Consider the following 14,572-nt stretch of genomic DNA (forward strand, 5'->3'; position numbering starts at 1 on the left):
ATGTATTGGTATGAAAGTATGAAGTAAGAGAGAATGTAAATAATAAAAAAAAATTATACAAAAAACCAAAATGCCATGCGCCGAATCAAACCAACAATAAATAAGAAAGCAATAAAAAATCACAAATCAGACAATGTGCAAAAAAGGGGAGAATTCCTGTTGAAAGAGCGCATTTCAAGTCTGGGAAATGCCAGTCGGCAAGTAGCTCAGCAAGGTTGCCACCATCTAATCATCACCTCGACCACAAACCGAGTTGAGCTGCGCTGCCTAAGCGGTGGCAAACATAAGAGTTGCAGAACGAATTTCACACACAAACACATACACATGTGTACACCTTGCAAGCAATCGTCATAAATATGAATGGGCGGCTGCGCTATTGAATCTGTCGAGAATCAATATGAATGTGTCATAAATTTCAAATTTCGCCAACCCAAACCAGTGACTTTCTTGCTAAAGCAGTCGCTGATGTGCTCCACCAGCACTCAACCAAAATATGTGCATATGTGTGTATGAATATACATATGTATGTCTTTCTACTTGAAATGCCATGCAAAGGTGAGACAGCGGCTGCTTGGTTGATCCTAGGCAGAAGCACAGTATGTAAGTTAGAAGTGAGTCTGCTTGTGTGTTGGCGCAGAAGTATTCCCGATTCGAATTCGTATAAATTATGGCAGCAGCGAGTCATAAGTTTTTACCTCCACTTTATATACGCAGCGTTGATATTGTAATTTTTTTATGCTTTATGTTTTCTGTTTTACTTTTTTGATTCTTTTCGCAACTTTTTATGTGGCATTGCATATTTTCGCCAGGACGCTCGTTGTTGAGCTGCTGGCTTGGGTGTGTTTCCCCAATGGTTGCTTCAGCCATCAAGCAATTGTGTGGGGTGCGAAGACGAAGCATTGGGCTGGAACAAGGAGAGAATTTTGGCTGGCAGTGCTAAATTCCTTTTTTATTTGTTGGATTTTGTTTTTTTGGCTCGCAATGCGATTTATTCTGTGATTGTTTGCAAGTGCTAGTATTCTAGCATACCGTTAAGAGCGTGTGTGTGTGTGAGTGAATGTACGCCTGATTTCTTTTTCCTAAGCAATGTTTATTTATTGGTGTCGCGCACATAAAATTTCTCAGCCACCGCCAGTGTAGCCACACATATTGAAAAATATTGCAGTTTATGGAAAGTACGACGGGGAAAAAATGTGTGGCAAAATCATTGAAAGCGTCTGCAAGGAATAATTCCTTTCAAGAGTGGAGATAAATCCTAAAATACTACACCGTAAGAAATTTAGTTGAATTTTGAATATAATCGGAAAAATTAGAAGTGAGTATTTTAAAAGGTTTATGCAAATATATCGTCACCTAAAATACAAGACAACGCATCATCAAAAATATCGAAATTGAGTATAACCAGTATATAACCATTTTATAACCAAAATTAAAATTTTGTTTCAATATGAGTGGTTTCTATTATATCGTTTTTCCTTCGCCTGAAAACTTATGAAAAGTAATCTTTGAAAGAAGTGCTCAGTTTATCATATTTTGATAATATTTCTACAATTAAAAAAAATTTGAAAAAAATAAATTTTCAGTTCCTTCAAAAGCCTGAAAAATTACAAAATTTTTATTTTTTTCATTCTGGTTGCAGCGAATTTATAATTTCTATTTCAAAACAGATTCTGAACGATTAAAAATTCTACCAAAGTTAGAAAAATAACACTGGTCTAAGGAGGCGTTGCTGCCTTAGGTAAGAAATCGATTTTGGCTAATTTTTGGGTTTAGAAATTATGGAACTATCAATTATATTGTAATGTTTTGGCTGTAGTTTATTTTCAAATCTTTACTTTCATTTTACATTACGGAAATCTGAAAACATGAAACAGATTAACATTTTTACTCATAATGTCAGCTTTGTTTTGAAAAATAAGTGCTATATACAACCAGGTTAACCGAAAATGAAACTAACGAAAATGTTATGTTTGAATAAAGCGACCTTCCTGTGCATTTCTTTTACAATTTCCAGTAGCCAAAGTTTTTTTTAAAGATCATTATACTTGATACCTTTCTTACATCATTTTTAGACCTGATGAAAGCAATTTCTCTGTTAAGATTGTGTGTGTGCGTTCAAAATCATCCGAAATTTTATCCTTTCAACTGTTCCATAGTAAGCCTCGAAATTTTTTTTACTATTTTAATTAAAACAACAACTTTGTTTCTCCACAGTTTTTAAAAATTGCTTTATTATTGCTGTATTATTCCTAACTTGATACTGTTAATGTAAATATGTACAAAATCACTGAGTTCATTTTGAGAAAATAACTTCTGCGTAGATGTTTCAACTTCTTATTCACTTTCATCGGTCGACTCTAACGATACCAAGGATTCGTCGATCATTATTTTCGAGAGCATACCAATAATTTTTGAAACGACAAGGGAGTTTTATTAACGAAAACAGAACATTTTATAGACTGTAAATAAAGAGTCTGAGAGTGAGTATAACTTGATGTTTATACACTCGGAAAAGGTGTGCAGAACTCTAGTTAAAACAAGAAAAAAAATATTTCCACCAAGCCGATAATTGATCAAAATATACGATAACCAGTAGCAATAAAAACAGGAGCACATTCAATACTGTCATGAAAATGTTCGCAATCTGGGCACTTGAAAATATTAAAATTTGTTAAAATGTCCAGGAAAACAAAAACATATATTTATTCTAAAGCTGTGTAAGAAGAAGAAGCAGGAAGAAGCTATGAACTTTAAAAAAACATTTATTAGTAAATGACAAGGATAGCTTTGAAAGCAAACTGTAGGAATTTATCAAGAGATAGTATATTGTGATATATACATTGAGATAAAAAACTAACCGGAAATTGTAACTTAATTCCTCTCGTAAATGATATTTCAAAAATATGAATTTTGCTAAGTTGGTAGTACTGGCCTTAATTACTATGCCAACTATGAGAAAAAGGATAAAAATATCGAACGAAGAATTTGTCTAAAATTTTGTATTTCAAATTAAATTTCGTGTGTGGAATCATTGCGAAAATTTATGAAGAACACAAGCCTACGACTTGTATAAAGCCTTTAAGGAATGTCGAGAGATCGTTGAAGACATGGCTCGTTCTGAACGACCTTCGACCTTTCAACTGGTGAAAATATTAAAAAAGTGTTATGTGAAAATCGTTAGGCATGTGTTATAGAAATGTCAAGAGAGCTCGACATCTATCGAGAGTCCGTTCGAATGAGTTTGGTAAATAATTATTTATTTAAATTATAATTTACTTATGAAACGCGTTCTCGCTCGTCTCGTCCCGAAAAAGCTGATTTTTTTCAGAAAGAGTACCGTAAACAGGTTTCTTAGGACGTGCTTGATCGTGCGATTTCCGACCACACATTCATGGAGAGCATTATAGCTGCTAATGAGTCATGAAGTTATGAGTTTCAGATGCAAACAAGTCAACAATTTTCAGTATAGAGGCAAACAAACGAGCCGAAGCCAAAAAAACACACAAAAGTCGCTCAAAAATCAAGATCATGCTCCTTGTGTTTTCTATATTCATGGTTTGGTGCATCATGAATTTGTTCCGAAAGCAAAGACGATTAATAAAGAGTATTTTTTGGGCGTTTGCTTGAGAACATCCATTGAAAACGGCCGGAGTTGTGGAAGAGTAATTAATGGATTTTACACGATATTAATGCAACACAATGGATACCAATGATTAAACACGGTATTCACCAGATTTGGCTCCATGTGATTTTTTTCCCCCAAACTGTAATCGCCGCTCCGTGAAACCGTTTTCAGTCGGTCGAAAAGATAAAACAAAATCCGCGGAAAGAGCTGAAGGACATCCCAAAAGGCCTATGAAAAGTGTTTCGACGACTGGAGAAATCATTGGCATAAATAAGCAATATTTACAAAACGCATGCTCCAACTGTTTTCTGTCAGTGCACAAGAAGACTGCAATTGAAATCAAGCGAACCGAAGTCTGTTTCTAACAACGGACTGCAGCTTACGCTGGATATAAATGCGGATTTTATTTAAAGTTCACAATTGAAAAACAGATCTGTGGATAAATGTTGGCAAACACAGTGTGGAAATAAATGGTTCTGCTTGTGAGCATGTGTATGTGTGTGTGCGCATTTGCATGCCGATTTCGCTTAGACGCAGATATAAATCAAAATTCAGGCCGATTGTCGGCATTTGAGCGTGAAAATGTGGCTACCGCACAGCACACAGTGGCAGAAGAAAGATGCCATAAAACGACGGCATAATAAAAACTGGATAAGCGAAGGCTGTAAAACATTTTCGATTCAGCGCGAATGTACAAGTATGTGAAATCGTAAAGGATTTGCTAACATAACGAAAACTTAAAGCGCCAACTTAAAGCGGATTTTCGAGGGCAGTAAAGTACAAAACAAGAACTTGCGACTTTCAAGTTGGTAAAGCCCTCCCAAGTGTGGTTACAAGAATTAGAAAAAATTTACAAAAAATGTTTCGTTTGGCTACATAAAAATGAATTAAATTTAATATATAAATTTTTGGTGACCGTTATTTGGTCTCGATTACGTACCGAAAGATCGCCTCCATAGAAGGGATGTATAACGAATGTTTCGTTGCCGATGTGTATGACGCCGCTGACACCATTGCACGTATGGAAGGCGGCGCTAGCACCAGGATAGTCCTTAACGGTGCCATGGTAATAGCAATGCTCAATGTCCTGCAAAAGAGAGCGAAAGTAGCGATATAGAATAAAATAGAAATACAATTCCATTAATTTACTATAACAAATGCAAGCAAAATAATTAAAAACGACAGCAAGTGCAACCACAAATCCATAATAAATGAACACGGATAAATAGGTGGATAGAGCTTTAAAATGTAAAATGCTTTTATGCAAATTTAATTAAATATAGCAGCATAAATGCTGTCATTGAATGTATAATAATATTTCAAATTTAATCATTTATAATAATGCGTAATATTATATCATATCACTTTCGATGTGTGGTTAAGCATTTGTGGTTACTAATTGTCCTTGCTGCCGGCAACATTTTGAAATTTTGAATTGAACGATCATATTGAAAGGCATCAATTTTTATATATTAATTTACTTATATTATATACATATATACAAATATCAATATATTGTCTTTGACTGCTAAGTCGGATAGGCTCGGTAAGAATATAATCTACAACAACATAGATTTAAGGCTCCAGATCCAGCAGAGCAATTTATGAATTGCCAAAGCCCTTTTATAGCCTGAACAATGTATAGGTTCACAATTTGAAGAATTAATATCAAATTTAATCTTTGAATACTTCTTAAAAAATAGTTTTTATATTAGTTAACACACACACTTTTGAAGGCGTATAATTTCCCAGAGGCATAACTTTCACTCTAGCAGCTGTCAAAGTAAACACCTGCTTTTAAGATCTATGTTTAGTATATTTGGCTAATTACCTTTCTGAGATAGGTAGAAAAATCTATCGAATTTCAAGTGCAAATAATTCCAAATGGACTTCCGAAGCTATCTTTCATCCACGAATAGTTTCTTAGTTGTATGATTCGTATTCCGAATGCACCCAATAGTGCTTACTTGTTTTGCTCATTCTTTTATTATGACGAAAATTTGGTAAGCCATTCATAACAACAGTGGCTTTGTCAATATAATGTCGGCTTAGCTAGTAAGACTGGTTTATAATATTCTCGCTTTTAACTTTTTCTTAAGACTTCATTTTTTCAAAATTGGAATTTAGGAATTTGTTTCCAAGATTTCCCCAATGTTATGTTCTTTCGGAAAGAATAATAATATTATCAATTATATTTTTCGAGCATAAGACGCTAATAATCCTTTAAATAAGATTTGCAGACAGAAATTTGCGTAAATTCCCTAAAGTCGTACCAATTGCTGGGAATCTGAATTTACTTAATTTTGGGAATAATCATCTGTCAACCAACACTGAGTACAGAATAATGCTTACCTTAAGATGTTTCACTGCAGAGAATGCTTGTTCAGTTTTGAATAAGATAAGAGATTATTGTTGCCTTGCAGAAATTTCAGAATATTTGTCAAATAAAGTTGTCCACACAAGAACTTTATTCCGATTGAGAAAATACCAATATCGAAGTTCCGAAAAAATCATTGTTGAAGAGAAAATGACGTTTGCAAAATTTCAAAACGATATCTTAAAAACTGAGGGACTAGTTCGTATATATACAGACAAACAGACAGAGGGACAGACAGACGGGCATGGCTAAATCGACTCAGCTCGACATACGATCATTTATATATATACTTTATAGGGATTCCTTTTGGGTGTTAGAAACTTCGTGACAAACTTAATATACCCTGTTCAGGGTATAAAAATGTTGTTGAAGCAAATACTTGGCTTGGTGGCGACTTTCCGGACACTCCCCTAGAAAAATCAAGCCTCAATCATTGGTATGCTAAGTTTAAATGTGGTGAAATTAGCACCACGGTGAGACGGTGAAGACAGTGGATGCCCAAAAGTGGTGTTACCGACGAAAACAACAAAAAAGTCACCAAAATAATTTTGGCTGAAAGTAAAGTGAGTTTTTCGAGATAGCAGGCACTCGAAAGATATTAACTGAACGTGTACATCACGCATTATTCACGATTATTTGAGTATGAGAAAGTTCTGTGCAAAGTAGGAGCGAGCTTACTTTTGACCGAAAGTAACGACGAGTTGATGATTCAGAACAATGTTTCGATATATTCAAGTGAAACAAACCTGTGACCTTGCATCAATATTTGATAATAGATAAAATATGCATCCATCATTTCACTCCGAAGTTCAATCGACAGTGATCCGAGTGAACTGCACACGATGAATCCGTTCCAAAGCGTGGAAAAACGCAGCAGTTAACTGGCAAGGATATGGCATCTGCAAGTTAGGTACTGTTTCCGCAAAACAATGCACCGTGTCATAAGTCAGTGAAAACGACTGCAAAAGTCCATAAGTTGGGCTTCAAATTGCTTCCGCAACCACGGTATTCTCCAGATCTGGTTCCTAGCGACTATTTGCTGTTCTCAGATTTCAAAAAAATGCCTCCAAGAAGAAATGTCCGTAGAATGAAGAGGTGATCACCAAAATTGAGCCCTATTTTGAAGCAAAGGAAAACTCGTATTACAAAAATGGTATCCTAATAGTAGGAGGATCGCTATAATCAGCGTATCAGCGTGAAGTGAACTAAGACGAATAAATAAAACGAACTTTGCAAAAAAGTATGGTTTACTATGGTAGGCCGGGGATTTTTAAATTGACCTGTTACATATACCACTAACTCGACTTCATTCAACTGCAAGAGGTCTCAGAGGATAAATAACATAAATAACAAATTCCATAGCAACATTTGTAAGTATTGTAGTATAGTACCCTTATTAAATTAAAAAGTTTCCCATACAAGAATTAATATTGATCGTTCAGTTTGTATGGTGTCTATATCCTATGTATAGTAGCTCGACATCGAGGTCGGCTCTAGCAAATGCGCAGCTTCTTGGTGAGAAACTTACGTGCAAAACATTATAAAATAAATATCTCAAAAACTGTGAAACTTTTCCGAGTATATTATATACGGACAGGCGGACAACGTCCGGTGTGTTTTATGTGGGCACCTGCTGACGACAGCCTTACTCCACGGCGCTCAAAAGCACAGCGGATCAAATCAATGCGTTGATCAGCGCACTGAGAATGCAAAGCATTTTCAGTACCAATTGGCAGTGTGGAATGGACACACTAACCACCTTGGTAGGGTTCGAGGCCCATCTAAAACCTCTGCCGTGCTTTGGGTCTGGCACCCGGTTGCAATGCAACTCCACATTCAACTGACAAAGTCAGTTCTTCCCGCGATTTGGGTTTCAACCACAACCACCACGATACTCCCCGAGGGGCCAGTCCGCATTTTGAGCGGAGCAAATCAATGCGTTGATCAGCGCCCTTCCATACGGCTCTGGATTGGCCAGGGGTTGGAATACACACATCACTTAACACCCCAATCATACAGTTTCCTTCGCCGCTTAAATAATTCACGCGCATACGACCCTAACTGTTCGGTATTCCGACTAGTGGACACACTAACATCACCTTGGTCCCCATACCACCCAGATCCCTAATGTCCGAGTACATCATGCACTCCGCAATTAAATGCGGCCAATTTTCCAACTCCGCCCCACAAAAACACCCCGACGTATCCGATAGGTGCCTCTGATGCAAAAATGCATTCAGAGGCCCATGCCCCGTATAGGAAACCCAGACTCAGACAACCGGTCTGAAGTCTGGGTTATCCACAACGAAAAGCCCGAATGTACTTTCAGGCCGTTAGGACTATTGTCCCAACAACATCTAACCCTATTATCTAGGAAGATATATCATTGCATCCAATCATTCAACAAGAAAGCACGCTGTATGACAATCAGGTCAAGAGAGGGTGCATTCGCATCCGTAGAGACGGTGCGACATACAGGCAAACAAGCAAGCATCATGCAACGCTGGATTGAGACAGGCGGACAGACGGATATTGCTAAATCGACTCAGCACACCAGGGTGATCATTTATACATATACATATATATATACTTTTTAAGGTTTCTAACGCTTACTTCTGCGTGTTATGAACCTAGTGACCCTAGCTGTTGTGAGAAATTGTTGCGAAATATTAGTCTTCACTACTTTCTTTTATAATTTTATGCTAGACTTCATTTACATGGCATTGTATCCACAATTTTCAATATGTTTATTACATACCTACATATGTATGTGTGGGAGTGTGTGGGTATACATGTTCAATTAGAAATAATGAAAAATCCCTTTGTAGACATACCATACTTGCTTGCATGAAATTAAATTATTTGCCAATCTAATTTCCTCATTTCAATTGGATCTTTGATTTTGGCATGCGGACATGCAAGCAACAGCCACCAACATTCCCACATACCTGCTGACACACGTGCACGGGGGTGTGTGGGAGTATCTTTTAATACTCTGCTGCTCATTGCCTGCTGAATGAAAAGAGCAAAGGGAGCTAATACATATGTATATGTACACGAACATACATGGTTGTGCAGGAGTTTCAACCTACATGTGTTTGCATACGTTTTTCTATGTATATGTATGTAAACACCTATGTACTATATGTATGCGCTTACGTTACGAACACCGCCGTCAACGCTGAGAATTTCAGATTTTGTCGCCGGAGCTCTGAGGTAGGTAAAGATCAAAATAAATTCGAAATGAAGTAAGTAAAAAAATACCATATATATATAATACATACATATATATCTCAAATAAATCGAATCCAAATATGTAAAGTAAACATGAGAAAGCACAGCAGCAAGGATAAATGGAAGAAAAACGCTTTGGATTCCTTTTTAATTTAATTTCTCCGCCACTTAGGTTTGCGACGAAAATGCTGCCGCTGCAGCTAACTTGATTGAATATATGTACATACATATATGCCTACTTGCAGACATATATATACAAAAGCCGCCAGTCGTCGGGTTACTTAACTGCTGGTTGGAGAAGAGCTTCAGTTGGGATTTGTGCTACCTACTAACATGATGAAAACTTTCCTTACTAACTTCACATAAAAAACGGTCTACATACATCTAGGCGTGGCTGTGCACCTGCGAATGTTTGTGAATGTGCTGCACAGATTTATAGCAGGCAACTAAACGTTTTGCACACGGCGACCCGATGAACCAATGTCCGAAAGACAAATAGCCAAGTCGGCTGTACAGCGGAGTGGGCAACTCAGCAAGGTGCATATATGTATTTTTAAGTGAAGATGTGTGTCGATGTGCTGCTGGGTTGGGTAATAGAGAATCTCTGCCTTCGCATTTGATGAGATTTGTATATTTGGAAAATGTCTTGCATAAGCCACATTGCACAGCGACCGCACAGCGAAAGGTAGCCGACTGTCTAGTCAAAAAATGATTGCCTAAACACATACTCACCTACATGCAACTATCTACAAGCAGATTTTATTTATTATGTGCATCTATAAGTATATATGTAAACTCACACACAGTCGCAGGTGTGCTTAAGGTTTGAAGTTTTGACTTCACTTCTTTTGTTACCTTTTAACCACCCGTTTCGACAGCAAAACAGAAACGTGCCGAAATATGCTGTTTGCCCCTTCCAATGAAGGAATTCAGGAAGCACACGTTCCATTCCAAATCAAGCATAATTTTTATTCATACGTTTCACTAACAAAAAATCCGCATATGAATTGTAAGTGTGTGCATACAGTTTTTTATACATAGTATGTATATTTTATTAAAGGAAATGACAGCACAAAAGTCGTAAAAAAGGTCTGCCCTTCGAGTTTATTGAAGCGCATTTCTTGAACTCGCATTTTTTTTAGTGCACAAATAAATCTAAGAGCCGAGCTTGGTGCTTACTGAAAATAAAGCGGAGAAGAAAACAAATGAACTTCGGCCGCACCGAAGCTTTAATACCCTTCACAGCTTTTCCTCGTCATTTTCGGTCAGTTTGTATGGCAGCTAGAGGCTATAGTCTTCTGATCTAAGATTTCAGCGTTGCCTTGAACATGCCTTTAGTCATCACTCTGTTTATATATGTTCACAATTTAGGTAATCTCCGACGTCTTCCTACAGCTGTTACACACATCGTGGCAAACTTGATATATGTATATACCCCGTTGAGGGTATAAAAATAAAATATAACGTACATTCAAACACATCTCCAAATGAAGTGACGAATGCTGAATAGCTGTAAAAATCGCACAAACTTGGCTATTTTTCACCAACTTACACTCCATTTCCCTTTCTTTTTATGGCCAGCCAACACTTCACCTAGATGTTCGACACGGCGTATACGCAACCCACATTGAATGTACTCTGTCGTAGCAACTTTAACCGCTTTAAAAGCGCCTGCTTTAATATGCGTCGCTGTAAGCGTGTTTTACATACAAGCCCAACAAAACACATACAACTACATGCACACACATTTGTATAAAAACATGTGTATGTATGTGTATCCCCAGCTGTACGTGCAGTTTCGGTATATTTTGTAGTTTTGAGTGTTTGTTTGTATATTTTGGGTCTTTGTAGTTTGCCCATCCTGCACGCGTGTTTGCTTTTTGTGTATCACCGCTTCTTTTCAACTCTTGCCTTCGCTCGGCGTTTTTTGCTGCGAATTATTTTGCATTTTACATTTGCTTACACATGTCTGCCCGGGCAGCGGTGCGTGTAAGCATCTAAAGGTCATCAGCTATTCATCAAATTACTGGATTTTCTTATTATTCGTTAAGCCACTGTGGGCATGGGTGTATGTGTGTGAATGTGTGGGTGTATGTGTGTGAAGTAGGGCAGTAGTAAATCTCATGTCAGTCGTATTTGTTATTTAGAGTTGAAAATTTTATTTTATTTGCATGTTTTCAAATATATTTGGCTGTGTGTGTGCTTGCATAATTGACCGTCAATCAAGAAAGGGTTTCTTACTTGGCATTTGTAAAGCTTAGAAATAGTAATTTCATTTAAAATATAATGTTTGTGTATTTAAATAAATAACTGGGGTATAACTCGGTATTTAGGGTATATTTTTTTATATATGTACTTTGTAAGCTAGTCGTGTGCAAAGTAATCTTGTAGTATTGCATTAGAAAATAGCAAATCAGATAACGTTATATTAAATGAATTATTAAAAAGAGATTATCACGCAAATTTATGCATAAATATAGATAGAGGGACAGTGATTTGGCGTAAATATGGGCTATTTTTCATATTTGAAAGGTTAACCTGACGTATAGCCTTCCAAAGAGGTTTTGTAAACCTAATCGTTATGCTTATGTAGAAATATAATATATGAATATTTATTGTGGTATACCTTTTCAAAGATTTATTGGACTAATTTCGGTTGCTTTCTACTAGTTGGAGCATAAGATACTTGTTGTGATATGCTAGAGGCGAAGCTACGGACACTGCACTGTCAAACTTCTATAAAGATGTCAGTTTAGTGATAGTTCGAAAAGGGTATACACTGAGCAAAATTTCCTTAAAAAATCACCAAAATAATTAGTTAGATTTATTTGTAAATGAAAAACACACTCAAAAGGGTTTTAGCAAAACTATAAACGCAAATCGATAACTCTCAAAGGAATTGAATAAAGAGAGCCGATATTTCTTTATGAAACATCAAGAAAACTAACTTAAGGAAAATAAATAATCATTACCTTAGATTGCATTGATGAAATAGATAACATTTCGATGGACCTCAAAATAGCAATTTCATAATTCTTTTGGCCTAACTGCAAAACTTCGGCAAGCTTCCGTCTGAACTATAGTATTTGTTTGAGATATTATTGCAAGATTGATTCTATCTCCAAAAGGATGCTTTGTGAAAAAAAATATGTTTGCTGCCAATTAAGACTCAAAACTCCATTGTTGACTACTATTTACGCCGTGGTAGGCGATTTATCAGCTATGACTAAGGCCAATTTCAAAGGTAGAGCGCTCTTTGGCATTGCTGCTTAAATAGATAGATGATTTTATTTCAGAAATCGTCGTATTTCAAGAAAAAGAACTCGAAAAATGATTGAAGCACATGAGGCCACCAAATATCAGCTATGATTTGGTTGTTTTCGAAAATCTGTTTAATACCCTTTTCATTGTATAAAACATAGTTCGATCCACTTGTCCTAAATATAGCCCTTTATAATGGAAATGGTCTCTCATCACCGATTTCCAATTTCGCTTCATTTTTGCCAGCATTCGGTTAAATTGTCTGCTTGGAGCAAGAGCTGAGATTGTCAAAACACTCTTGTGTTAAATAAATTTCTATCCAATCTGAAGGATTGTTTTATCCAAGACTTACGTGCCAATAGTAGTCAAATATATTTTCGATAAGCTTGTAGCTTAGCTTTCCTCTACATAAGTGTTGGCGACTGAAATTGAACTATAAGATATAGCACGATGAAGAATATGGCTGCCACTTTTTCCAACTAAATGAAGAGTACTGAGTACAATTAACAATGCTCAAAAATTGGAAGGAAAAATTGGTAAGTGATGTGCTAGGAGATCTATGAGGTACCTACTTAAGGTGTTCTGATTATGAATTTGCGTTGAAAAATGTTCCATCACGTAGACAAAAAATTCTATGTGTTAGGAAATTTTGGCCATCATTTTTGAATTTTGATTAGCAGCAGTAATTAAATAGTAAATAATATATATGTATACATGGCCTTATCCATAGTAGTTAATACTAGCTTTTTCAGCAGACCAAAGAAAATGACGAATCTTACAAACAGCTAGCATAAAATAAATAGGCTGCTATAGTTAGATTTATGGACCATTTTGGATTTTACTATCAGTTGAATCTTAAAGACTCTACTCAACCCACACCACTTTACTTAGCAATTTGTGTAAATAAAATATACATTATTTCCAATCAATATTAAGTAATTGTGAAGCTTTGCAAAGAGAAGCAGATACTCCTTCTTCTCAACGGCGCCTCTAGCAATTCAAATCACTTACACGCACAAGTGTATTAATAAATATAGTAATTGTTTGGTATTTACGGCAAGTGCTCGCACGGCAATAAATAAAAATATGACACGTGCGAAATTTGATATTTATTATTAAATTTCTCTACAGACATATGCTCTACGTGGGACGTGACCTGCTGATATTGCATGGCACTCACCTAAGGGTAGACGATGGGTGTGCTTTTGTAATTTTTATCAGAATATGAGGGCGATGAAATGTATATGCTTATGTATATATGTACAGTATATGATCATTCTATGTATTTACTTATGTGGTTACAAATAGTATCATATCTGTAATATAAGTAGATAGTTTCTAGTGTCGATTAAATTCATCGCCAGACAAATTCGTATATTGGATTCGAATAAGGTAATTACATACTATATAGTACGAAGCATGCTATTGCGAATATCATAATCTTATCGAGATATCAGTATGCATCCCTACTTTTGCTGCTTTGTTTTATGCCTCGTTCACATTAAACTCATTCACAATAGTAGTGCAATCACTTTTTAGTGGCAGTGCTTGTTACAGGGTCCGGCACTCGAACCAACTTCAGACCGTTCGCGCAGCTATCGCACTGGAATCAGCTGTTTATAAATTTGCTGAATGACAGTTCGGAGTTTTGGCCACAAGTTACAAAAGCTTTTCGCCAAAAGTGAACGAAAAAAAAAAAGTGATCAGCAATGGAATTCAAACGTAATAGTGTGATTGCTCTATATTTAGCTGGAAAATCACAGCCAGCAATTGTTCGTGAGCTCAAACACCTTAATGTGAATAAAGTTTTTGTTTATCGCACCATCACTAGTTACAATGATACTGGTAGCATCGCAAAAAGCCATGGAGGTGATCATCAAAAGACTGCAACGTCACGTGAGATGGTTCGGAAAGTGAAGAAGCGACTTGAGCGAAATCCACGACGAAGTGCCAATCAAATGGCTAAAAAACTGAAAATATCCGACGCATATTGAAAAATGAGCTCAAGGTCAAGCCTTAAAAGTTCCAAAAGGCCCATGATCTCACACCGAAGCAGCAACAAGTAAGACTTGAGA

At 36.4% G+C, this 14,572-nt stretch overlaps 1 protein-coding gene across 18 annotated transcripts in view; it reads right to left on the reverse strand.

Moving 5' to 3' along the window:
* Nucleotides 1-14,572, reverse strand: part of LOC126760566 (disintegrin and metalloproteinase domain-containing protein 9) — a 578,909-nt gene that overhangs the window by 133,937 nt on the left and 430,400 nt on the right. For all 18 annotated transcript variants that reach the window (XR_007667220.1, XM_050476295.1, XM_050476293.1 and 15 more), the window contains exon 8: nucleotides 4,566-4,712. Coding sequence is in view for 17 of the 18 variants with exons in the window: in XM_050476295.1 (XP_050332252.1) it covers nucleotides 4,566-4,712 (147 nt within the window). In the remaining variant the exon portion in view is untranslated. The remainder of the gene's footprint in view (nucleotides 1-4,565; nucleotides 4,713-14,572) is intronic.

Source organism: Bactrocera neohumeralis, chromosome 5 (assembly GCF_024586455.1).
Source record: "Bactrocera neohumeralis isolate Rockhampton chromosome 5, APGP_CSIRO_Bneo_wtdbg2-racon-allhic-juicebox.fasta_v2, whole genome shotgun sequence".
NCBI classification, from domain to species: domain Eukaryota; kingdom Metazoa; phylum Arthropoda; class Insecta; order Diptera; family Tephritidae; genus Bactrocera; species Bactrocera neohumeralis.